General features: G+C 34.8%; 1 protein-coding gene across 1 annotated transcript in view; it reads left to right on the forward strand.

The window, feature by feature from the left end:
• Positions 1-26896, forward strand: part of TBC1D32 (TBC1 domain family member 32) — a 201564-nt gene that overhangs the window by 43745 nt on the left and 130923 nt on the right. The window contains exons 12-18 of the mRNA XM_047102681.1: positions 4388-4478; positions 7953-8093; positions 10725-10817; positions 12607-12749; positions 16600-16727; positions 21128-21329; positions 21896-21978. Of these exons, the coding sequence (XP_046958637.1) occupies positions 4388-4478; positions 7953-8093; positions 10725-10817; positions 12607-12749; positions 16600-16727; positions 21128-21329; positions 21896-21978 (881 nt within the window). The remainder of the gene's footprint in view (positions 1-4387; positions 4479-7952; positions 8094-10724; positions 10818-12606; positions 12750-16599; positions 16728-21127; positions 21330-21895; positions 21979-26896) is intronic.

Consider the following 26896-nt stretch of genomic DNA (forward strand, 5'->3'; position numbering starts at 1 on the left):
AGCTGAGGAAACTGACTAGGTTTTGCTCTTTTGTCTCCTATTTTAGAGCTGCTCTGAAGTATTTATTTTTTCATGTCAGAAATCACTCATACTGGTATTGTAAGTCATTTTTGGTTGTTCCTGTTTACCAGGGTCTGTGTAAGAGCTAGGATTGTAAGAATAAGTTCATCCAGGAAGTAGGAATTCTATCAGAAGGAGGTTGAAGCTTAAATTTAGACAAACATGAAACACACTTTTGCCCAAAAGTTTATGAATGATGTCTCAGGTTCTGATAAAGCAGAAGCTAGTGAGAACTATATACAACCAGTTACATGAATTGACAAGTTGGAGTATCCTTTTGAAATTTTTGTAGGATTCCCAAGGCAATTTGACTAGTTGCTTTTGCATGAATTTGTTGCTGGTAGCCAGGAATCTCAGGGCTGGCTTGGATTTGATTCACTGGATTAGAGACTTCTTAGACTATCCCTCCTTCTGTTCTCTATGGAACAGTCTTTTGTATATTCAGTAGATGCAAGATAAACCAAAATAAAACAGGAGTTAAGACTGTGTAAATAACAAAAGTAAAGCAAACACAGAAGAATAAGCTGGTTAATAGCATAAATATTTACCAAATGGTGCCCCTGCAAAAACAAAAGCTACTTTCTATAAAGACTTATGTCATAAATCTTAAGATAACAAATAATTTAGCAATGAATACTCAATGAAGCAAGTCTGAGCTCAGATTGTTGAGGCCAACTCACATGGTCATAGATCTGAAGGACTATCAGAGTTTGGGACTCAGGGGGGCCCAGTGAACATTCTTTATCTGGGGATCCCGTAGAATGCCACCAAGGGTGAGCCTTCAAGGTAATCTGCATGGAAGCACTAGAATTGTCAAGGACTAAGACTGCTGTTGAATATCTGAAATAACACATAAAGGCAAATTTATTGCTTAAGTTAGGCAAAGCAGATTTTTAATCTTCCAAGGTTTTGGGGAAAGCTTAGAACTCAGAAATTGGTAGACTTTCAGAGGTGAGAGTAGTTCATACCAGCAGTGGAAGGATGGCAGCTCAGGTGAGATTGTTGCTGACTGACTGGCTTCTACAAACATATTTCCTGGAGTGTGTCTCTTGTTAGCTCATTTTGCAGCAGCAAGGGGCTAACACTGATGGGTTGGATTTCAGAAATATATTTTTCAGATGTGTTGACATGTATTGATTTACAAGGTTTTAAACTTGTTATTCCAGATACCTGTTATCATGGGTTATATAGATTTGTCATCAATTTGCTAAATAAATTTAAATTTGGTTATGATGTTTATTATTTGTGGAACAATCAGCTTTTTACTAGGATTATGTGGAAATTTTTTGTTCTTAATGAGTAGGTGTTATCCTGGAAAAGAGAAGGGGTGTGGTTAAGGTTGTGGCAGGAAAATATGTCAGGGCGGCAGAATAGCATGTTTAAAGGCTTAGGCTTAGGAAAACACAAAGCACATTTAGAAACTCTACATATTTTGTGACTGGACACAGGAAATTTCCTGAAAGTTGGTTCTCTGGATGCTAATTTAAGTAATGATGTTGTTTGAAAATCGCTTGGATATTTTAAATTGGGACTGTGACAGTTGATGTACTCATGCCTGGGGCAGTGTGTAATTCCATAAAAATAGACCTATTTAAGGGAAATCTTTAGTCATTTTCCTTTTAGAAGTACAAGTGTTGAGTTTGTTGTAAATGTCTGTTCACAGTGTTTCAGTTTTAACTGTGTTGATTTAGTGAGGTTTTGAGTGCATTTGCTTTTGATTAATTGGTCATTGGTCATATGTTGAATTGACTTTTGGTGACTGAGTTTTACAGAGGTAGATGTATTTCTGTGTTTGTGCATGTGTGTATGGCTGGGATGGAGGTATCCAAGAAGAATGAAACTAATGTCTGATCTTAGTTTTTCTATATAATATGTCAAATTTAGGAGATTGGCTTTTATATTAGAGCCACTGATAGGTTAAGTACTCAAGTGACATTATATTAGGGCTTTGGAAAATTTTGAAAATGGGTTGAAGGTGCTAGATGAAGATAGAGAAATGTTGAAGCAAAAAGACGAAGAGGATTCATCCAAGCAAAAGATGAACGAAATATGAGTTTAGGCTGTGGCAGCATGAATTGGGTTAAATATATGGACTCGGGAGTACTATTGTTTTTATTTTTTATTTTTTTTTTACATTTATTTTTGAGAGAGAGGGAGAAGAAGGAGGAGGAGGAGGAGGGGAGGAAGAGGGGCAGGAAGAGGAGGAAGAGGGGCAGAAAGAGGAGAAAGAGGGGCAGAAAGAGGGAGACAAAAGAATCCCAAGCAAGCTACATGCTGTGAGCCCAGAGCCCGATGCAGGGCTCAAACTCAGGAACTATGAGATCGTGACCCGAGCTGAAATCAAGAGTCAGATGCTTAACTGACTGAGCCACCAGGCACCCCAAGTACTGTTATTTTTAGAATATAGGGTTTAGAGGACTTGGTTTTTAAAATAGGGGATGGGTAAGGACTTCATTGAGTGATTAATATCATTCATTGAGAGAAGTAACACAGGAGGAGGAAAATAGGAAGAATTTGGGGAAAGGTAAAACTTTAGATTTTATACAAGTTTGAGATCGAGATTTTCAAGAGGCAGTTTCATTTTGATCTGGATCTCTAAAGTTTGATTTAGATAAGACAGATAGATATCGGAGGAGGTCCGCAAGACCACCCCTCAGATTTGATGATTTGCTGGAGGACTAGTAGGACTCAATGTATTGTTGTACTCTCAACTATGATTGTAACAGAAAAAGTATGCAAAGAAATTGACATAGGGAAAAGGAGCTTTGGGTGAAGTCTGGAGGATACCAACCTTAAGCTTCCAAGAGTTCTTGCTCTGTCCCCCACAGTGGAGTCCTGATGTGACTCCACTTAATTCCTCCAGCATCATTATAATAGCTCATGTGAAATGTCCTCCAGAGACACTCATTAAAGACTCTGCCCCCAACCCCTTTTTTTTAAATTGGGGATTGATCATGTAGGTATCTTTTGCCTAGCATATACCAGGATTTCAGACTCCCAGAAGGAAAGCAGGTGTTGAGCATAAATCTCATTGTTTGTACACACTATTTAGGTACAGAGAGCCCTTCTTATCAGTTCTTGGAATTTCCTCTTGAGATAACCTCCCAGATGGAGTCAGGGTCCAACTTTGCAAGCAGGCATTTCTTACAATGGAAGTCCTGCCATATTAACTCCTTTCTGCATAAAACTGAGGCCATACAAATGAGACTGGGAAATCCATCAATTCATTGACACCGCAACTATGAACTTGCCTCTGTCCACACAGTCTTCATCTTTTTTCCCATTGAAAACTTAATCCTTCCTTCCCCTTAGGTTCTGTCTGCTTGTCTCTTAGATACTTTTTTTCTATCCACTCTCCTCTGTTTCTCCTGTATAGTCAAACTCTTCTTCTCTGCTGGCTTCTTCCAATAACATCTAAGCATGATCATACCCTTCTAACTTGAAAAAGAATTCGATGTTGACTCTAATTTGTACACCAAAGGTTGCTGTATTTTTTTTATTCCTTCTTTACAGCCAGCCTTCCTGAAAATGAAAGTTATACTAACTGCCTCTACTTTGTTGGTTCTTTTTTTTTTTTTTTTTTTCCATTATAGGTTGGCTTATTCCCCAAACTCTCATGAAACTGATCTTTTCAGGGCCATCAACAATCTCTTTATTGCCAGTGTAACGATTATTACTCCTTATCTCATGGTGGCCTCCATTTTGAGAACTAGAATGAGAGGACATGTACTGGAAGTGGGTACATCCAGGGGAAAGGGGAGGGGATTTGAAAAAGTTTATGGGGGGAGAATGGGAGAAGGAGGTAGAATGGAGACTCCTAGGAGAATGACTGGGTACAGTACAGGCTGGAAATCATTTTCTGTTGTCATTGTTCTTTGAATTATAAGATTTTTCTTTATCAGTTTTCATCAGTGCTGGTATCCGAGATGGAAGTAAAGGCTTGATCTAGTTCATATTTTGCTGGTGTGATAGGAAGACAAGTCTCGAAGGCAATACCTGTAAGGGGTATTGGCAAGAGCGTTCTTAAAGTCATGGTCACAGAACTTTTGCATCTCTCACTATGAAGTATGTATCTATCTTTGTCCATTTACACTGACATTATAGCAATATTGTTGGTCTTCAAGTATTTTTGGTGTTTTCTGGAATGATGCCATACTTAAAATGTAAGTGGGGAAGTTGAGCTTCTGTGGACTGGAAAAGTATTATTTTAAATACTTTTGTTAAATATTTTTCTCAGCATATTTTTATAACCTTGATTAACTTTTTTTTTACTACTTGAAATTGGGGGCTACAAATTTCTAGAATTAATAAGTTATTATTTTATTAGATAACTACAGCAGTTCAGCAGTGTGTTCAGTACTTTGAGTTGTGTGAGGCCATGAAAATCGATGAGATTTTGGGTCATTCAAAGCATTGTGGTAAGTATTGTTTTTTTCTGTTACATACTTTTAAAAATGACCTCTTAGCTTAGTAGCTTAGTAACTTATTTTTAATGGTTAGTAGCATAGTAAATTAGACCACTTCTGCTAATATAAAATATTTTCACAAATTTAAAAACTACATCACAGTGATAATTTTAATTTCCAATGTGGAGCTGTTATCGATGTTCTTCTTACATCTGAAGTTCTTCAACTTATACTAGAGTATATATATGTCCTAGTCTGTTACACTGCAATAATATACTGCTTATTCTTTCCTCTGGTATAGTAGTAATTTATTTGTCCTTATGCATTTTAGGAGGAGGAACATTTCTGTAAAATATTGTTTTATTATTAGATAACCCATCCTGTGAATCCTCTCTGCTTATCCCCTGTCCGAGCTATAAAATACCCTAGATGTGTATTATGCTAAGCAAAATTAGAGAAAGACCAACATTATAAGACTTCACTCATATGAGGGCTTTAAGACACAGAACAGATGAACGTAAAGGAAGGGAAGCAAAAATAATAGAAAAACTGGGAAGGGGACAAAACATAAGAGACTCTTAAATATGGAGAACAGAGGGTTACTGGAGGGGTTGTGGGAGGGGGGGATGGGCTAAATGGGTAAGAGGCATTAAGGAATCTACTCCTGAAATCATTGTTGCACTAAATGCTAACTAATTTGGATGTAAATTACAAAAATAAAAATAATTTAAAAAGTTAAAATACCCTAGATGTTTCATAATCTGGCCTTAATTGCTCTATTGAATCTCATCTCAGGAATAAAGTGAATATTCTTTTATAGTCAGATTTTTCTGCATACCAATGTCTATACACTTCTGTTAATCTTTTATCATTCTCTTATGTCGCTTCTCTAAGCAGATAGTACTCTGAGAATATGAAGATCTTATTTTTTTATCTTCAGGTAAATTCTATAACTCAAGCAAGAAAAAATGGTCAAAGACCTGTAATTAGTGGGTTTCAAAAACTAGCATTTTGTACTAGAGGAGGAAGTACAGGAGCTAGAATTTATTCTTCAAGAGAAGGAAAAAGATAAGTTTCTATAAACCTCTCTCCTTTTAAATTTATGTATTTAAAAAATTTCTTGGTATTAAAATACTCTAGGGCTTTTTTTTTTTTTTCTCTCCCTACTATCTACCAGGACATCATGAATTTACTCTCTTCCCTATCTAGTGAAGACCTGGGATGCTTCATGTCCCGCCCGCTCCCACCATTTCTTTCAAAATCCTTGCTCTTTCTCTGAGTTTCTTGTCTGCAGTTGCTTGTCTTTAGATCAGTTCTGTCTTTCATCTTCTTTGGTCTTCAGGAAATTGAGCAGACAGCATTAGTGATATAATTAGTGCACATACATACTTTTCTAACCATAGCTACTATGTTTATTGCATCCTCTTAGATTTTCTTTCTGCAGTGTCCATAATAGTTATTGCAAGCTTTCGCCAGTTTTAGCATGGGCCCTGCTCTGCTCTGGCCTACTTTTCTCTCAAGAGGAGACCTTGCATCCCACTTCACTAAGAAAAGCAGAACTTTACAGAGATGAATTCCCCAGATGTCCTTCTTCTAAGCATACAATGCATGTTTATATGTCCTTATCAATATTCCCTTTCTTTGGGCTGCACTGAAGAAGTATTCTTTTCCAGATTGATCTTTGTTCTTGATTTTATTCCTCTCTGATGTTCTTTGGGGTTTTGTTCCTGTTTTAGAAAGGGGACATTGCTTCGCTTGTTACTGTGTCTCCCTTTTTGTTGGTACCTTCCCCTGCATGCTCTGAACCTGCTTATGTATCTTTCAAATAGAAACCTGAACCAGTTCACCTGTATCTTACTTCCCTGCTTCCCTGCAGAGAAAACTCTTCTAAGTATCCTAAATATATCCAGGCCCCATTTCTTTACCTCCTATTTACTTTTCAACCATTCTTTCTTATATTTTCTCATCGTTGTGAGGAATCATAATTTCACTGGAAAGCCTCTTTTTTTTGGTATGTTTGTACCCACAAGGGTTTTGCCCTTTGCTTTTTTTTTTTTTTTTAATGTTTATTCACTTTTGAGAGAGAGCGAGGGAGGAACAGAGAGAGAGGGAGACAGAATCCAAAGCAGGCTCCAGGCTCTGAGCTGTCAGCACAGAGCCCAACATGGGGCTCGAATCCACGAACCTTGAGTTCATGACTTGAGCCAAAGTCGGACGCTTAACCAACTGAGCCACCCAGGCGCTCTGAGCACTCGCCCTTTGCTCTTGTTTTCCTCCTCTTAGTCTACCTGTTCTCTCTTGGGGGATCATGGTTTCAAGTACTACATATGTATATGATGACCCTGATATTTCAGTCCACCACTTTTCTGAATTTCAAATTCATACGCTTATATCATACTTAGAATATCTCTGGGTGCTCCATGGGCACTTTAATGTTAAAATGTCAAGGACTAAAATCACTTTCTTCTGTATCTTTACTGGTTTCTCCCTCTTTTCCCCTTTAGAATTACTTAAATAGAATAAAAATTCACTGTCTACACAGATGTTGAGTTAGTAACTTGAGGATTTTGTTGTTATTTCACAGTCCACATGTAGTTCTGTCTAAGGCCTGCCTATTGATTTAATTTTCTATACATTTATCTTTCTGCTCTTCTCCATTTTTGTTGTTGATGCTTTTGCTCATGATGTTTTTAGTTTTATTTCACGCCTTTACCTTCTTCCATCTATCTTTTATGCTATCATTAGGGTTAGTTTTTCACATACATGTTTGATTACTTTCATGCTTACAACCCTTTAATATCATTTCAGTTGCCTCTATAATAAAACGCATATTCCTTCTGCAGCTTAGTCCTCTGTGATCTGCCCCTGCTACCAGCTAGCCTCTTGTCTCTGCCACTTGTCCTTCTCAAGCTCTGGTCATACTAGACTATTTGCCGTACTCTGAATTGGAAGCCCAGTTTCATGTTTCTTACTGTTCTTTGACATCAGATAATTTGAGGTCTTATATAAAGCAGATACTGAGGAGATCTTGAATGTGTGGATGGATGAATGAATGAATGATATATTTTAGGTGTATATATTTTACAGATTCTAATTTTATTTACTAACATGGTTATAAATAGTCTTCATAGTATTAACTTTTAATTGGTAGAATTTAAACAGTGATATTTTCTAATGACTTTCTCCCTTTCTTATTTTTGAAGTTCCTCTTGATAACAGGTGATAACTCTGACAATCCTATGCTATTTTGGAATGAACACTGTATGCATGTTACACTTTCATGAGCTTAAATTTGTGATGAATGCTTTTCCCCAGAGATTTAGGTGTTATAGGATCTTAGGAAAGATAATTAACTTTTTTTTTTTTTTATACCATCAGAGTCTTCATTATAGACTGCAACCCTGTTTAATGTTCAGAAGGGAATGAAGATAGGTACTATCTAAAAAATACATTAAAATAAATGTATTTGTTTGCTTCTCTTTTAAGGGAACAAACAGAAAACCTTCTACTACTCAGGACAAGAATTACAATATATTTATTTCATTCACTCACTGTGCCTTTTAGGAAGATTATTGATCTATACACAAGGCAGACGGCTATTTCCTATAAAGCTGAAGAATAGAAAAGGTATGTACAATTAGGAGAAACAAATATGTTTAGCTGGTAAGGTGGTTGAGCTATGAATTGCTGAACTTTGGAGATTTTGCATGGTGTCTTCGAGGGTGTGTAGCAACATGGCTTTTAGTCTACTAATGGCTTGTACACCTTTAAGTGTTACAATTCCTTTTTTCAGTATGTGCTTTTCCTTACATTATAGTTTTTTCTATTCAGCCTTTATTGCTTCCCTTATTTCCCCCTGTCTTTCAAAAATCCTAGATGTACTGAACAATCCAGATCTGGATTCAGAACTAGAAGACCTCATTTAAATTATAGTTCTCTGATAAACTGGCTGTGACCTTTGGGGAAAATCATATAACCATTGTTTTTTTACTCTATAAAAATGGAATAATATCAGTGATGCTGAGCTCATACAATTTTTGTGATGGTCAGAGATGAGTTTTCAGAATACTGTGTTTGTGTTTTTGTTTAAGCATGAGCACAAATTGGGGAGCGGAGAGGAGCAGGGAGGGAGGGAATATCCCAAGCAGGCTCCATGCTCAGCACAGAGCCCAATGCAGGGCTCGATCCCACCACCTGGGGAATCAAGACCTGAGCTGAAACCAAGAGTCAGGCACTCAACTGACTGAGCCACCCAGGCACCTCCACAATACTGTTCTATAAACTGCAAAGCCCTGTACCATTTGATATATTACTATGTTACCCTAAGCCCTATTTTTAAAGCTTTCTCCATCAACTTCAGCACATGCTATTATTTTGCCTCCTTTAAAACCTTATACTAGGAATATAGTCGAGAGATTAGCAAACTTTTTCTATAATGTGCCAGATAGCAAATAGTTTTGGTTTTGTGAGCCACATACTGTCTTTGTTGAATATCCTGTATATTTGTTTATACACTTGCTCATTTGTGCAAAATAATGATCACAGCATGCCTGAGACTCTATCCTTAGGAAGGCCTTCTTGCAAGGTTTCACTCTAGCTGGCATGTGGGAACTTGGATTTCTCACTGTTCCCAGAACTGTTAAGAGTGGTCCACTGTGCCTACGTAAACACTTTGTACACGTAGTATAGTTCATGCTGAATATTTGCTGTCATTCTGGGAGTCTGGAATCCTGGTATGTGCTACACAGAAGGTGCTTACGTCATCAGCCCCCGTGGAAAGCTTGGGCACTGAGTCTCTAGGGAGCTTCTTGGTAGCCAGCATTTCACATGTGTTGTCACAGTTTGTTGTTGGAAGAATTAAGTGTATTTTGTGTGACTCCACTTGGAGAAGACCCTTGTATGTTTGCACCTGGTTTGTTTTGGACTTCACCTCATGCATTTTTGCTTTGTATCCTTTTGTTGTGATAAATTGTAGCTGGCAGTACAACTATATATTGAGTCCTCCTAGCAAATCACTGAATCTGGGCATGGTTAGGGGATCCTTGACACACTTTACATACCTTGAAAAGTGTAAAACAAAACAAAACATTTTTAGCTTGCAAGCCTTATAAAATTAGGCCATAAATGCTATTGTTTGCCAATTCTGTTACGGAGTATCTTCACTTTGAACACTTCTGTACTGTTCTCTAGTTGTTTTACTTAAGTTTTTCTCCTTGGTTATGCTGGCTGTGAGCTCCTTGACAGAAACTGTTTTATGTACTTGTATATTCTGTGGACGTGTAACTCGAGGCATAAATGAGCACTTAGAGAATGGACTTTCAAGATAAGAGCTGCCATTTTTATGGGTTATTATTGAACTTTACAGAAATAGATTAATAAACAATCTGTGATGTTATTGTAGGTATTTAACTGAAGTTTATATGTCTGTCATCTATAATTTAGCACTTTATGTTGACTTTTAACATCAACTTTTTGGCCTATCAAATGTCACAGGCCATCTCAAAATTCAGTTTTGAGAGCTCTATTCTATTGTATTAGTGTATGTCAGCATTTAAGTTTTACGTGCGTGTTCACTAGAATCTTTAGGTAACAATTCTGCATCAAGGCTTGGTGAATTACAGCCCATGGGCCAAGTCTGGTACTGTTTTGTATGGCTCATGAGCTAAGAATGGTTTCTATATTCTTACAAGAATATTTTGTGACCTGTGAAATAAAATTAAAATTTTGATGCAAAGTCTTATTGGAAAATTACCATAATTGTTCATTTGCAGATTATCTGTGGCTACTTTAGTGCTACACCATCAGAATTTCATATTTGTAACAGAACCAGAAACACTTTGGCCACTAAGCCTAAAATATTTACTAGAAAAAGCTTGATACCTGTTTCACAGTTCTATATAGATAAGTTGGCTGCACTAACACATTAAGCTGAATTTTCTCATTCCTAATAAATTCATAGTCCTGATCAGATTGAAGATCTTCCTATGGTAGGTTTATATTAAGTGACTGGTCCAACATCAATGGTAAAACTTCACATAGCACCTACTGTATTATTTTCCTTGCCATCTTTTAACTTGCCATTAGACAAAACAGATTAGGCAGTTTGTTTTTCTGGAGTCTTCTGTCTTGGGTTCTAGCCCGCTTCTCACTGATTTTACCACAATCTCTGAAAATTCAGGAGGATGGGAAACTCAGTTAAATTTTTTTAAGTTGTAAATATATACTAGAAAATAATCTTTTTCTTTCTCCTTTTTGAAGATTTAGTATCCCTTACAGATCTTGTGGTTTTGTTTACCCAACTTATCTATTACTCACCAAGTTGTCCAAAGATGACATCTGCTGCACATCTAGGTAATTCTGCTTCTATTTTAAATAGAGTAATAGAAATATCTAAAAATACTTAATATTCTGTTGTCTAGATGTTTTGAGTGACTGACCTAGTTTGGTAAAGAGGTTTCCTAAGATGCAGTATTATTCATAACAAATCGCATTGATCCTGGAGTAAACCATGAAATCTAATTTTGTTTATTGATGTTTTAAGATATTCCTAATTTATTTCCTTCTTATGTAGAATCAATTTTGCTGAGAATTTTAATGTCATTCTTAAGAAATGCTATTAAAGGAAGTTTGATTGATAGGTACTAATGTGTTCTTCTTTGCTGTTTTCTGTCCTTTATACTTTTCTGATGTTTTGATCAGCCTGCTTGTTTTAGGTCACATTTAAAACTTCAGATCTTCTCTTATTAAAGAATAGAGCAAAAACAAAAACTTCATTTTTCAATAAAACGACTCTTAGTCAATGTTCTAAGCCTGGAAGTTACCGTAGAAATGCTGCAAAATTCTGAGTTCAAGTTAATCAAAGGGAAAACAAATTTTGGCCATATATGTTAGTGCTAAATGCAGGTACCAATTAATTAGTATGTTTCATTTATGCAGTTATACCAGCTTATTAGTCTTAACAGTGGCTCTCAAACTTCTTTCTGCCTTTATAGCATTTCCGTGTTATAAAGATGTAGCTTAGGTCCCCCTGCTTAGTGCTCCTACAACATACTGTGTTTCTTCTATGTTAAAAATGTTCCTTCTTATAATTACTTGTCAGTGGCTTGATTTACCATCTAGTGGACTTTTTTTTTCTATTTTTTGTCTTAATTATGCATGTCTACAGTGCCTAGCACAATGTCTGACACATAGTAGGCACTGGTAAGTAGATAAAAGAATGAATGAATGAGTAAATGGCTGTATGCTCATCAATAATATCTCTCATTGCAAACAGGGTCTGGAACTGATTGAAAAAGGTCACTTTTCATTTCTTTTTGTCAAGTGTTGACTTGAAGTCTTAGTGTGTTCAGGGAGGAAAGAATATTGTAACATAAATTAAGAATTTGGTGTTACTTTTAATAGTCTGTCTTAAAACCTTATGCCGTTAACTTTTGGTTCCTTACTTTCTTGTAAAACAGTATTTTGTGAGTATATTAGGTCAAATAACCTGAAAATATATTGATTTATGAAACCAAAAAATATCATACTCATTTTAGTGACTATTCCATTTGTTAGATTTATATATATTTGTGTTTTTTTGTACATATTTTAAAGGAGAATCTTTACAGTGCTCATTCATTTCACTGGTTTTATGGTAATATATATAAGTAGTAGTATATTAGTATTTGAGGAATTTTCTCCCCTTTTTGCATTTTTGGTGATTATGTTTTACTCTAATTTTCTACCAGGATGAACACTTGAATGCATATCTTAAGAAAAAGAAAAAGTGAATACAAGTAAATGTTTGCTGGGAGGAGAAAAGTTGTAAATTTGTTTCATACCACGTCCTTACTGTTAAGCAGTGATTTAATGTCAAATAGCAGATGATCTTCTGTTGTTTCTCAGAATTCAGATTTGTCATTCACTTTTTTAAAATTAACTTGAGGATATATTAAGCTAATTGATCTTCCCTTAGGTTTCAGGTTATGATTTGGCAATACATCATCCTTTGGGCATTGAGTTGGGTAATTGTTTGTTTGTTTTTAACTATTTAACTTTGATGTTGGTCTTTTTGGAACAGCAATGGCTAACTCATAAATAAACTATATTAAGTTCTTAATGTTTAAAGTTCTAATTTCTAAAAGAACTATTATTTTATCAGATAATTACTCTCCTGCAAGTATGGTGACTGAAGTTCTTCAGATACTCTGTGATCAGAAAGAATGTGCAATTGAATGCTTGTATAACAACACTGTGGTTGAGGCACTTCTTCAGCCTATTCATAACTTAATGAAAGGAACTAAGGTTGGTATTTACTAAAAAGGGTCTCTTAAATGGGTATTAGGGAATATTCAGTGGGACTTTATTTCTAAATTTCATGTATTTGAAATATTTATTATATCATCTTTCCCTATATGCTTTTATGCTGACATAAATTTTTATTTACTATTAAATCGTAGTTTACATAGTCAGTTGATTTATTCATTATTGACATTGTAGGGGGAAAATACATATAACATCTTAATTTTTTTTCTAGTCAGGCCTAGATCTGATTATAAGGATTGAGAGAAGTTATTAAGCTATTTGTCTTGTAAAATTAGTAAATCTTGTGAATGTTTTGTTTTGATAGTAATTTTATAGCCTTTAGATTATTTTTCTGAAGAGTCAGCTCTGTTTTATATGAAGAAATAATATTTTAGAAAAAAAACTTCTACATGTTCAGAACTGGGATGTTCATATCTCTTTACATTTTGTATGGACTGTTTCTTTACGTTATATAATTTAATCCTTACAACTGAGGCTGAAAGAAGTAAATTACTCAAGGTCAGAGTAATTTTAAATTTACACATTTAACAGGTGGCAGAATTGGTATCACTACCAATACTGCTAAATGTCCACTTCTGTGACTTAAGTTTTGGGGAGAATGACTTAAATCTTAGTAGGCTAAAGGTTTTGCCCTTCTAGGTCTGTGTTTTGTAGTGTTTTTACTGTTTACATCTCCTTTGCCCACGCCTCAATGGCTGGGAACTGTTTATCCATCTATGTATTCATTCTTCATGGCTCATTCAGAAAACATTAAACACTTATGTGAATGTGATACAAAGTATGGGATTCTAGGAAATTAAGGGGATAGAATTTTGATTTTTATGGTCAGCCTTAGGAAGATAGAGAACAACCAGTAGAATTCCTAATACAGTTTAATGTATATAATATAATAATATAATAAATAATAGCAATAGTAATATGAAATATAAACCATATACCAGAGCTGAGAAATGTGCTTTTGGATTTTGTGTCAGAGTTTTTGTTTGTCTTTGCTTTCATATATCTTTAACTTTTTATTTTCCTTTGGCTTCTTTCCTTTCCCTATAAATATGCCTGAATCTGTCTCATAGTTGGGATGAGAAAAGCTCTTGATCATCAGTGCACGTCTTTAGCTACCACCTAATATCTGGTCTCTTTAACGATAGCTTTTAATTATGTTGGACTGCCATTGTTGTCCTGGCTCCCTCTATTCCATCATGTTTCCAAACATCGTATTATGATCTTACCTCCACTACATCATTGATGCTACTTTGATTGCAGTTGCTCATAACTTCTTAAACCTGTAACTAATTACTGACCACTTTTCAGACTGTTATTTACCTATTATTATTAACACAGTAGACCACTTCTAGAATTGTTGACCTGGCTTTCCTAAAGTCCTATATATTACTCTTATCCCTGTCTTTCTAATGATTCCTTCTCTGTCACCTCTGAGGGCTCCCCTTCTAGGTCTCTGCTGTCTTCAGTGAGTCAGAATCTGGTTCATTTTCTTTTCTCTCAGTACACTTTTCCTAGATGATTTCCTCCAATTCTGATGATTAGATGCATAGTTAACTTTTTTTTTCTTTTAAAAAGGTTTATTTTTGAGAAAGAGCATATGCATGTGAGCAGGGGAGTGGCAGAGAGGGAAGGAGAGAGAGAATCCCAATCAGGCTCCATGCTGACAACGTGGAGCCCAACGTGGGGCTTGATTTCACAAACCTTGAGATCATGACCTGAGCTGAAATTAGGAGTCAGAAGCTTAACTGACTGAGCCACCCTGGAGCCCCTGTTAACTTCTAAATTTAGATCTCTTCAGCTCCAGATTTGTCTTTAGATACCTGTTGAACACCTTTTTTGAATTATTCCATGTGAAAATCAAACTCGCATTTTCAAAAAATTAGTTTTTGGCCTGTCACTTCTTTTCTCTCTCTCTCTCTCTCTCTCTCTCTTTTTTTTTTTTTTTTTGTTGTTGTTGTTGTTCTTGCTCAGCTTTTTTAAGCTTCCTTGCATTTCCCTGCGTGGTAAGTAGGACTGCTATATATCTAGACTCCTTCCTCATTTTTTTCATTCCGTTGGTAATTAAGCCCTAAAGACTTGTTTTCCCTACATATCTCTAAAATCCATGTATGTCTTTTAATCCCTGCTGCTACTGATTTTGTTTAAGCTCTGATAATTCCTTGCTTGGAATACTGAAATAATTTTCTAATTTTTTTTCCAGTCTTTCACCTTTCTAGCCTGTCCTCTGTATTGCTACTAAGACTGTCACGGTGTTTTCCTGCTTGTTCCTTGCTAGATACATTTCAGACTGTCTAACTAGACATTAGTCAAGTTTTCTGTTATGTCCTACCTATTTTTTCCCATGTATTTTAGTTATAAGAGATTATTTGCATTTTTTGAACAAGGTTCCAATATTTCGCTATGTTTGTATGCTTTCCCCTTGCCCTGGAAAGTAGTGGTCTAGGTGAAAAATTCCTTTCTTCAGACCATAGTTTATTTTTTTTTTCTCCTAAAACTTCTAGTTCTCCCTGGAAAAGCTTTCTTTCTCTTATATTCTCATGTTATGTACTTCTGTACTTACGTTGGAATTATTCTTGAGAGTAAGAAACAGCCCTCTGGCACATGGTAGACATTCTGTATTTAACATTAAAACATTCAGCATCACTCATTGAGCCACTACTGTATCACTGGCTTGTGCTAGGTGTTTGAAATGTAGAAGAGATTAAGACCTATACCTTTCTTTGAAGGAGCGTACTCTAATAGGAAAGACAAACTGTTAAAATACTGAATGAGGAGCAGAAAGGTTTAAGAAGGTATATGTAAGGGGGGTGCCTGACTGATTCAGTAAGTAGAGTTCAGGGTTGTAAATTTGAGCCCCATGTTGGATAGACAGATAACTTAAAAAAAATTTTTTTTTTCTTTAAAAGAAGGTGTATGTATGAGAGAAGGAAAGTATTCCAGGCAGAGAAGTTGTTTTAAGAAAGATACTTAATATGAAAGTAAGAGATAGTATAATAATGCCTAATATAATTATGAAATATTCAGGTGAATATACCTGACTCCTTAGTTAAGCTAACTCACTGAATTTATTAGGATATGTTGGTTGCAATGTTTAGATACTCAGATTTCTTATAGAGAATATGTGTATTGGCAGCTGTGCAGGTACAGACAAGTAGGTCGGCCCCAGAGAGAACAGAATTTTAGTAGACTTAGACTTCCAGATGGGCTCCAGCATTAATATGACTCTAGTATTTGCCTTGTACTAATTTGCAAAGGTATTTTTAATATTTCTATTTACAATTAAAAGTGAAGAAATATGATTGGTTCAGGCCATGTTTTCCTCATTAGATGACATCATTCACTATTGGCCATCCCATGAATTGCTTGTCCTTACTCAGACCTATAATTTATGACCCAGCCAATTGCAGGAAGGGGTGATGTTCCTTAGAAATGATGGCAGTTTGTTAGAAACCATATATAAAAAAATTAGTTTGGATATTCAGGAATCCAGTGAGTGGGAAGTAAAGAGCAAAGTGGAAATAGAGAAGCTACTGCATCTGTCAAATAGAATTATATATAAAACTGTAACGGGAACAGCAGGCCCCTCAACTGTGTTCATAAACAATAACTGGTTCGGGTAAAAAGCCTGTATATATTTGTCTTATCAACTGTGCTAAATGAATATAATCTAATGACACATTTAATTCAGACATAATTCACAACCAAACAATCATTAACTCTTTTTGTTGTGGTAATATAACTTTGTTAGACTACACTACCCCTCTTGAGTTTTAGTTGTGATGTATTAACATGTCATAAAATTATTATTTGTTATCTTTTTAATGTACAGACTGCTCCAAATTGCTCTGAAACCGCTTTAATTCACATAGCTGATATATTGGCAAGAATAGCGTCTATAGAAGAAGGACTTACCTTACTTCTTTATGGAGAAAATATGAACTCTTCTGGAGAAAAAAGGTACATGTCTATGCTTTAAATTTGTGGAATTTTTAGCATATTGTCTCAATCTAATTCAAAGTTTCCAAAAGGTTATGCAATGTGTAATAATGAAAATCAGGGTAACTATTCTAGGTAGTTAGATTCTGACGAGCCACTAACAACATAGTAGATGATCTCCAGATTCTAGTAGTAACCAGGATTGTGGGCTATACAGGCAGAGTAGGCCTGATGTCAATAACTTCAAAGTAAGAATAGGAGGATTCATTCCATATGGGATGTTTTTGCTCCTTGTACTCTTTCAGACTTCTAAGACCACCCATGATTGATTCCAGTCAAACCACACAAAAGTGCACAAAAGCTACCCTCACTCAGTTCCATCTCTAGCTTAACCAATGGTATTTTTGTTATGCTTTTAGACCTTCTCTGCACTTATAATGATGTATAAAACGTACATTCATAACTAGAATTTTTGTTTCTCTTCATAAAAATGTCATATACATTATTCAGTTTTCCTATGTGTAACCATGAGCATCTTCCTAGATGATGAATGAAACACTATTTTTGGTAGCTCCATGGTACTTTTTTAAAAAGTAAGTTTATTTATTTGAGAGAGAGTGAGGGAGGGGCAGAGAGAGGAGGAGAGAGAGAATCCCATGCCAGCTCTTTATGGCCAGCACAGAGACTGACACGGGCTCAATCTCATGAACTGTGAGATCATGACCTGAGCTGAAATAAAGAGCTGGACGCCCAACTGACTGAGCCATCCAGGTGCCCCTGGGTGAACTTCTTTTTAAGTTGACTTTCAGGCATTTCTTCTGTTTTCAGTCTCACTTCTGTCTCCAACTCCAGAGATGCTTGGTTCCAACAATTTGAGTTTTTTGAGAGGTTTGATGAAATAAATTGTGTTCTGTTTTCTGTATTTTGGCTGATCATTCAGTTTTTCCAGGTCCTGAATTACTTCTTGTTTTTTTCACATTCTAGAGTATAAAAAATTGTTACTATCACATCCTTTCTTTTCTTCTTGGCAGCTATAAAAGCCTTCTGAAAATTCTGTTTATTTTGCATTTTAGTATTTTAAGAGGGTGCAGATATGAGTGTAGGTGTTCAATCTGCCATACTCAACTGGAAGTATTTTTCTATATAGATAACAATTCTTTTGTAAAATGAGAAAGACTAACTTTTTGTCACGAGTTCTAAAGTTTCTTTTTATTGTCCATCACTTCCCTATTTCAGTTTTTTTGTTTTGATTTTTGTCTTTTTTTGCTATATAGACATTTAATTATATAATTAGTTTTTTCCCAGTCATTAGGATTTCTACATTTTTTTAAAAGTTTTCCTTAATTGAAGTTAAACAGGTAAGACATAAAATGTCCATTTCTTCTGACTCCCCATTGTTCAGTGGTTGTTTCTGATATTATTATTTATATTGGCCAAAGACTGGAATCGTCTCAAATGTCCAGTAACAAGAGACTGATTGATTAAATTATGTTTGCACAAAGGAACACTTAGCTCTGCAGTGGGAACATGGAATTTTTTATGTATTGCTGTGGAGTTGTCTTCAGAATATGTTAAGTGAACAGACAAAACAAAAGAATGTTCATAGAATGCTACCTTTTATATGAATAGAATATGAATAAACAAAAACATATTTGTTGATATTTTTCAAAAGGAGCAATGAAAGGGTAAACTGAAAAGTAATAGTTTTCGAGGAAGGGAGAAAAGCATGTGGATGGGGAGGTAGAAAGGTAAGACATGTACCTTGATTGGACCTAGATTTGACTTTGGAATAATGTATCTGATTTATATGCTAAATGTAAAAGTTAAAAAGAAGAGTTCAAATTTTGAAGAAATTAAAACAAATGGAAATAAGTGCATTTAACTACCAATCAAGTTAGTTACCTACCCATGCAAAAAATTACTTCAAAGTGACCTGATTTGAACATTTCTAGTGGGATATATAGGGTTAAAAAAAAAATCACAAAAATAATCTTAATCTGCCTTTAATATATTCTGAAACTATTATGCCCATATTCTAAATAAAGCAAATAAGTAATTAGCATCATAAGAAACTAGAATTTCAACAAAAACATGAAATTAAATTTATATTTATAAAATAACATGTATTAATTTAATATATATTAAATTAAAATTAAATTTATATATAAAATTATATATAAATTAAATTTATGTAAATATAAAATATATTAATTGAAATTTAAATTCATAACGGAAATAAATATTTCTCTTAAATTATTCTTAAAAAAATTTTTATTTTTGATATTTACTTATTTTTGAGAGAAAGAGAGAGACAGTGTGTGAGCAGGGAGGGGCAGAGAGAGAGGGAGACAGAGTCAGAAGCAGGCTCCAGCCTCTGAGCTGTCAGCCCAGAGCTCAACGTGGGGCTTGAACCCATGACCTGTGAGATCATGACCTGAGCTGAAGTTGGATGCTCAACTGACTGAGCCACCCAGTCACCCCATAAATTATACTTTTCTTAGCACTGACAGGCTAGAAGTAATGATGACCCCTTAGCAGACTGTGGTCTCTAAATATCTAAGGTCCCCCCCCCCCCTCCGCCGACAAAAGGAGGAAGGGATCCTTGAAGGTAGTTGTTTCTGGGTTGGGTTGGGAAATGTGCAAGGTGATCCTGGGATATCTTATCATTCTAGAAAGTAAGGAAATTATCTAAGACTAAAGATGTTGTGTCAAAAGTACCCCAAGCTACCAGACGGGACCTCCTACTGATTGAAGATGGATAATTTAAGAATTAAAAAAATAGTTACTTCAATGGTTAACATACATAAAGCATACAAACATAGTTTTAAAAAACATACTAAAATTAAAGAAAATCTCGTCAATTACCCATTGAAGTTGTGAGGACACCAACTCATTTTGTAAATTGATTAAAAAAATTAAAACATGTTTTTTTATTCTTTCTTGTACCAATTGTATTTTAATATAACTATTAAGTTACTAAAGATAAAATTCTTCATAAAAAGCTTTTAGTTAATAAATGCAAGATAATTAGAAATCACCATTTGGTAATTCCTAATGAAATAGTTCATTTAGGAAATTATCCTGAATTGATGCTAAAACCATTAGGTGAATGGCTTGATGAGAGGAGGACTTCTTACTGGAGAGCTCAGGCTCCTACCATCTGACCAGTTGATTTTTAGCACCACCAAAATTAGGACAATAATATGTGTCTCATGATGCAGTCGGAGGTACACAGTAGCAGCCACCTATAAAGTTATTTTTTCTGAGAAAAAAAGAAATTGAACCTTAAGCCTCTAGATATAATTATCAACTTACAGAAATTATGGGGAAGTAGAGGAACACATTAAATGACACCATGATGAAGCAGTTATCCAAATAATAGTATGGATAGGAAAAAAAACTTCATTTCTCCAAATCATTGGCATAGGTAAAAAAAAAAAAAAAAAGAGAGAAAGAGGGAGCCTAAATAATACAATAACCTCATGCACTGCATGAAACTTGTTTGAATTTTGATTTATACAAATCTGTTATAAGGACAACCTTACGACAATTAGGAAAATCTTGATATGGGTGGACTATCAGATAGATTAAAGAATCATAGTTTGGTGGGGGTATTGGCACATAACATAGAAACCTTTATCAGTTAAAGATGTACACTAGGTAAAATGATGTCTGGGATGTAGCATTTAATATTTCAGTAGAGGTGGGCAGAGGGGGAGGTCAGGATATATAAAACAAGACTGGCAAAATGTTGGTAACTGTTGAAGATGTATGGAGGGGTACATGGAAGGCCCTATCCTGAAGCTAGAAAGACTAAACGTGTGCCGCTGTGGAGCCAGATATCCTGGGTTTGTGGCCTGCCTCCACCTCTGACAAGCCTTGTGGTATTGTTCAAGTTATTTAATTCCTGTAAGCCTTAACTTTATTTGCTTATCTGTTTAAAAAATGAAGAGTATAGTTTATAGGGTTATTGTGAGGATTAAATGGATTAATATATTTGGAATATTTAGAACAGTACTTGGCATATTAAACATTTACTATGTTTTCCTTATCTGTTATTACTATTAATGTGTCCGAGATTCTGAAATACAGGAGCTACATTCTATTAATGGCAGGGGAACTCAGGATTTTGTTTTCACTATAATCAAGTGAAGTTCCATATGGCCCGGGACCCATGGTGTCTATAACCTGTTAAGTGTATAGTTTTGATGTTCTTTCCTTCTAGTCTCCTGAAACTGCTAATTATTAGACACCTATCTGTACATAGGTGGGAACAGGAATATTGACATGTCCAAGAAAAGCTAGAGGACTAAATGGGAAGCCAAGAAAATGCAAAGTTTATGATACAATTCGACTTTTTTGGTAGTACTTGATGAGGTGATGATTTATAACCTTGGAATAACTTTAGTATCATGTTTTAGTTCTACAGGTGCTCATATAATTGCCCAGTTTTCGAAAAAACTTCTTGATGAAGACATTTCTATTTTTTCTGGTTCGGAAATGTTGCCTGTGGTTAAAGGAGCTTTTATTTCTGTGTGTCGTCAAATATATGGTACATGTGAAGGCTTACAGGTGTTAATTCCTTATAGTTTGCATGAGTCTATAGCAAAAGCATGGAAGAAGGTAAGAATTTTTAAGCTTTTCCTCCCCCCTGAAAATCTTTACTTCAAATATAGTCACTATAGTATTATCATAATGCAGTTAAAATCTTTTACTGGCACAAATATGCCTTCTTTAGTATCACAGTACTTTAGGGAACAGAATGCTTTTTAATTTGGTACAGGATACCTGTACCTCATCTCCCACTAAGACAAAGTTCTAGGACCTAACTACATTTCAAAGTCTTTTCTTGCAGGAGAGCCTTTAGGTAAACTATCTTTGCATAAACTGACATCCTTTAGAAGCTGTTTCTGAGCAACTTTTATAGACAGCTGGGGTTTTGTTATGGACACTGGAGATAATGTTGCAAGAGTCAAATGTAGTATGTATCAGTGGACTAATAAGCCTTTTTTCCTCACATTTATATGCTTCATTTATAAAATATTTTACATAACATTTAGTTAAAAGCCAAATAGCTTAAAATTTGAAGGTGATTTAATTTTAGTTACATTAAGGATCAACTATAAAAACGTATCATGAGATCTTATGAGTAATCAATAAATAATGTAAATTAATCTGTTATATTTTAGACAAGTTTGCAATCAGAAAGAACTCCTACTCCAGTAAAGTGCTTGGAATCTGTTTCTTCAGTAAGCCAGGAATCCCAAAACCTGTAAGCACAATTGAATAAACTTATCTGTTTTTCTACATTTGCTGAAATAATTAAAAAATGAGAATATAATTAAACATGGTAGCAAAAATATACCTGAAACTAATATTACACTATGTGTTAATTAACTGGAATGTAAATAAAAACTAGAAAAAAAAAAAGGACTTTATAGGAAGGTGACCATATACATATAGGATTGAGGAAAATTATACCTACGGGGAACTTTTGGAGATACTTGTACCTTACTTGTACCTTACATCTAGCAATATTTATTATACTTGGTTCATCCTGTCTTTACATTTTGGGTTAAGAAACTGGATCTGTTATAATGTTTCCAGAAAATACAGAGAATTATCAAATACTAAATTTTGGAAAGCTAACTAGGGAGTTCCATAGGAATAAGGTGATTTCAAATGCCAGCAAAGTCTATTTATATTTAAATTATGATTTTTCAGAATGTGTGGGAATGCATTTTAATTACATTTTGGCATAAGGAAATTATTTAATTCAGTATTTATACTAATTTTTAATTTAGATATCTCCATGTATCTTCACAAATACCAATAGGACATGGAGTCAAATTAGTGATGGGAAAAAAATTTTTTTAATTAGTATCTGATGACTAATATACCTGCATTCTCTTCTTAGTTGTTGGCATGCTGTAAACAGATAATAGAACTTTAAGGGATATTCTTAAGAAAAAATTAAAAATCAACATTTTTTTTGGATAGGCATAGTTTTAACTAAAGTCTAACAAAAAGCCTTTTTTAATTTCCTTAACAATGTAACTCAACAAATAGCTAATTTCCTAAAAATTAGCTATAATTTTTTTTCTGATTGTTGTCATAAACTTAATTGCCATTTTTTTGTGTGTGGAGAGAAAAACATTTCTGCAGTTTTTGAGGTAGTTTTTAGATGTTTTCTTTGAGGTCTCCTCTGATTTCTTATCTTCCTTTGATTCATTCAGCCATGTGCTAGACCAAGGGCTTGGACTTCTGAGGATACCTATATCTTAAGAGCTTATTGTGTAGGGTAGAATACAAATAAATACGATGTGGCAATATGGTATACTAAATTTATATGATGGGGTCATGAAGGGTTTATTGGGAGGCAACTTGTGAGGGAAATCTTTTTGGAAGAAGTTGTTAAAGTAAGTTAAAGAGAATAGATACTAACCTGACTAAAAAGGGGAAAAATGTTATTTCAGATGGAAGAAATAGTATGGTCAAATAGGCTAAGAAGAGGGAACGTAATTAATAGTCAATACATTTTACTCTCAGTAATATTTTTAGATTCTGAAGTTAGAGTGTGAAAGAGCTAATAAATTGTATGCCATGCTTCTTTCCTGAGCTGTCAACCAAGTAATAGAGATAAAGAAGTCAAACAGATCAAAACATTGAATATATACAGGCTTCCTAAGAGCTCAAGAATTTGATTTACCCTTCTGTCACAATGGTTAGTGGACAGTCACAGGCTTCCCTCTGAGGCAGAGCTTAACAAAGAACAGACTTAACTACACAGTAGAACAGAGCAGAATGTGTGCTTCCTACAGGAAGCCAGCTAGCTGGATCACACAGTAGACTGGGAGAGAGGCATTACTTAGCCAGGTGTGCTTAGGACATTCTCCAGATCTCCTGAGTCCCTTCTTCCATGGAGACTAAGTGATTAGGTGGTAAGAGGCAAGCAATGTTAAGATGGGGAATGTGTGCTCAATGTAGAAACTTGATTCTGGAGGAAAAGGAGGTTCCTACAGTATATGATTCTAATGTCTTAGAAATAAGATTTAATAGACTTTTTTGATAATAGAGAGTCAGAACTGTTGATTTCATTTTTGTCAACAAAATTAAATTACCTCATAGAATTGAATGTATTTTGTTCTTTTGTGTTAATTGAAAAGTTGGAGATAGACATTATTTGTTCCTTCATAGTTTGCTAAAATTGGAGTGTAAAACCATGTGGACCAGTTAATTAGACTGTTCTAGTGTCAGTACATAGATTCCTGATAATGTTTCTTTTATTTTTTTTAATTCCAGTATAATTAATATACAGTGAGTGTTAAGTTAGTTTCACGTGTACAATATAGTGATCCAACAATTCCATATTATTACTCAGTGCTCATCATAAGCACACTCTTAAACTCGTCACCTATTTAGCCTGTCCTCACATGTTCCTACCCTCTGGTAACCATCTGTTTGTTCTCTGTAGTTAAGAGTCTTTTTTGGTTTGTCTCTTTTTTGTCTTTGTTCATTTGTTTTGTTTCTTAAATTCCACATATGGGTGAAATTGTGTGGTATTTGTTTTTTCCAGCTGACATATTTCACTTAACATCATACTTTGTAGATCCATCCATGTGGTTTCCAGTGGCAAGATTTCGTTGTCTTTTATGGCTGAGTACTATTCCATTTGTGTGTGTGTGTGTGTGTGTGTGTGTGTGTGTGTGTATGTGTGTGTGTGTGTGTGTGTGTATCACTTTATCTGTTCATCTGTTGATGGACATTTTGCTTCCTTGTTTGGCTATTGTAAATAATGCTGCAGTTAACATAGGGGTGCATATCTTTTCATATTAGTGTTTCTGTGTTCTTTGTTAAATACCCAGTAGTGGAATCTTTCATTTTAGCCATTCTCACAGGTGTGAGGTGATATTTCATTGTGGTTTTGATTTGCATTTCCCTGATGAGTGATGTTGAATGTCTTTTCATGTGTTGGTTGGCCATCTGTATGTCTTTGATGAAATGTCTGTTCATGTTTTCTGTTCATTTTTTAACTGGAATATTTGGTTTTTTGGTGCTGTATACATTCTTTATATATTTTGGATACTAAACCTTTATCAGAAATATAATTTGCAAATATCTCCTCCCATTCTTTATACCTTTCTTGAATCAGTGAATAAATAGCACTTCTACTCTTAGACACTAGTTTCTAAATAATGACACCAACAGTAAGATTGATATGATAAAGGTAAAATTAACAGTAAGTTGGTAAAATTCTTATTTTTGAACCTCTGACAGACTAATGTTAGGTATTTTGAGCTTATACTTTCTGACAAGCATATTTTGGAGATTCCCCCTCCATTTTTCTATTTATTGATGCTTACAATACTGCAGAGAAGATTAGAAACATTTATATAGTCATCATAGGGGATTGATGTCTTTTAAATTTAGGCTTTGGATTGTAATCCCAACTGAAATTTCTACCATGCTATTTTGGTTGATAGTAGGGAGTGCAGTGATTGCAAACTATGTGGGATCATTGTTAGTGTGACCATAGAGAAGAATATAATTAGAGGGAAAACAAGGTGCCCAATCTGCCCCAACCAATCATCAAGAGTTAGAAAACTTGAGGGTGAAGTAAGGGAGGTGTCTTTGATCTGTAAAACTCCGCCCATGATCCAAAGAAATAAACACCTGAAACTCAATATCCATGAAAGTGTCTAACCCTCTATAATATCTAACCATTCAAAGAAACAAGTTCTCATAAGCTAACAAAACTGTATTTTTTGCCATCGCCCTTATCTCAATACCAACAAACACACTCAGTGGCTTGATTTTCCATTTCAAACCATATCTTCTCTATAAGTGAAAGAAAATTACATGTTAAGATCTTGGCAGAAAAGATAAAATTATGCCAGTTTTCTGTAATTTTTCAAAATTATGGGATGCACTCTCTAAGTTTTTCTCCTCTGTTAATTTTTTTGGAGGGGTGGGAGTCAAGGTAGATTTTAAAATGCAATTTCTTTTGGGGCACCTGGGTGGCTGAGTTGGTTAGGCATCTGACTTTGGCTCGGGTCATTATCTTCCAGTTCACTAGTTCGAGCCCCATGTTGGGCTCTATGCTGACAGCTCAGATCCTGGATCCTGCTTCAGATTCTGTGTCTCCCTCTCTCTATGCCCCTCCCTCACATACACTCTCTTTCAAAAATAAACAAACATTAAAAAAATTTACAATTTCTTTAATGGCTAATGGTTATCCAGGTTTTTTTGTGCTTGAGAGACTTTTGATATTTTCCTAAAAAACGACTTTTTCTTATCTAAACATATACATTGTTTAACTCGTTTGAAATATTCTTGTATGATTAAAAAATTCTTTAGCTATAATTATTTATTTTTTGAGTCTTAGTATTTTTATGGCTGTTTTCCTCCCTTGACTACTTTATTGTATTAGTTTATGCAAAGACCAGGTTTGGGTTTTACTAATGCTGTTTGCATCTTCTCTCCTTTCCTCACTTCTGTAGTACAGGAAAGTAAATGAAAAGGGGAATGAGAATGGATGTTGAAAGAAGCAATGCACCTCAGCCATGCTAATTTTAATACATTTTGATATGTAGTACTTTCATATTAAGCTCTTTTAAATATTTTAAAAACTTTCTATTTTGATTTTACTATTTAACCCATGAAATGTTTTCAATACAGTTGTTTCCAAACAGTTATTTTTACTAATATATTTTTTTAACTGTTGACTTCTAATTAATTTATATTTTCAGAGGACCTGGATTGCATGATATGTATCCTTTTATGTTGGGTGAGATTTTGTGATACAGTACAGGGTCATTTAAAACCCAAATCTGCCTTTGCTTAAAAAACCTTACTTTGTTTTCTTATTTGAAGCACCTAATTTTTCTTTTCAGTCAGTTATTAAATTTATAGACATTTACTGTTTTTTGCTGTTTGTTGAAACTTGTAGCTCATTCTTTCTCATAGGCTCACATTTTCCCCCATAGTAAGTTTCCAAATAGTTTTCCTTTAATTGTTCTTTAAGGGTTTGAGAGAAGTAAACTAGTCTTCTCTTTATGTCTGAAATTGACCATTTCCCCTCCAATCCATGCAACCCACTCCTATCTAAACTGCCCCTCTTAAAGGGTAGTTTATAATTTATCTGGGTATAAAATTTTTGATACACAATTATTTCTCATCAGTATTTGAAG

Source organism: Lynx rufus, unplaced genomic scaffold, assembly GCF_022079265.1.
Source record: "Lynx rufus isolate CCGP_SWC_20201006 ecotype Redwood Valley unplaced genomic scaffold, mLynRuf1.p SCAF_6, whole genome shotgun sequence".
Taxonomy (NCBI): Eukaryota; Metazoa; Chordata; class Mammalia; order Carnivora; family Felidae; genus Lynx; species Lynx rufus.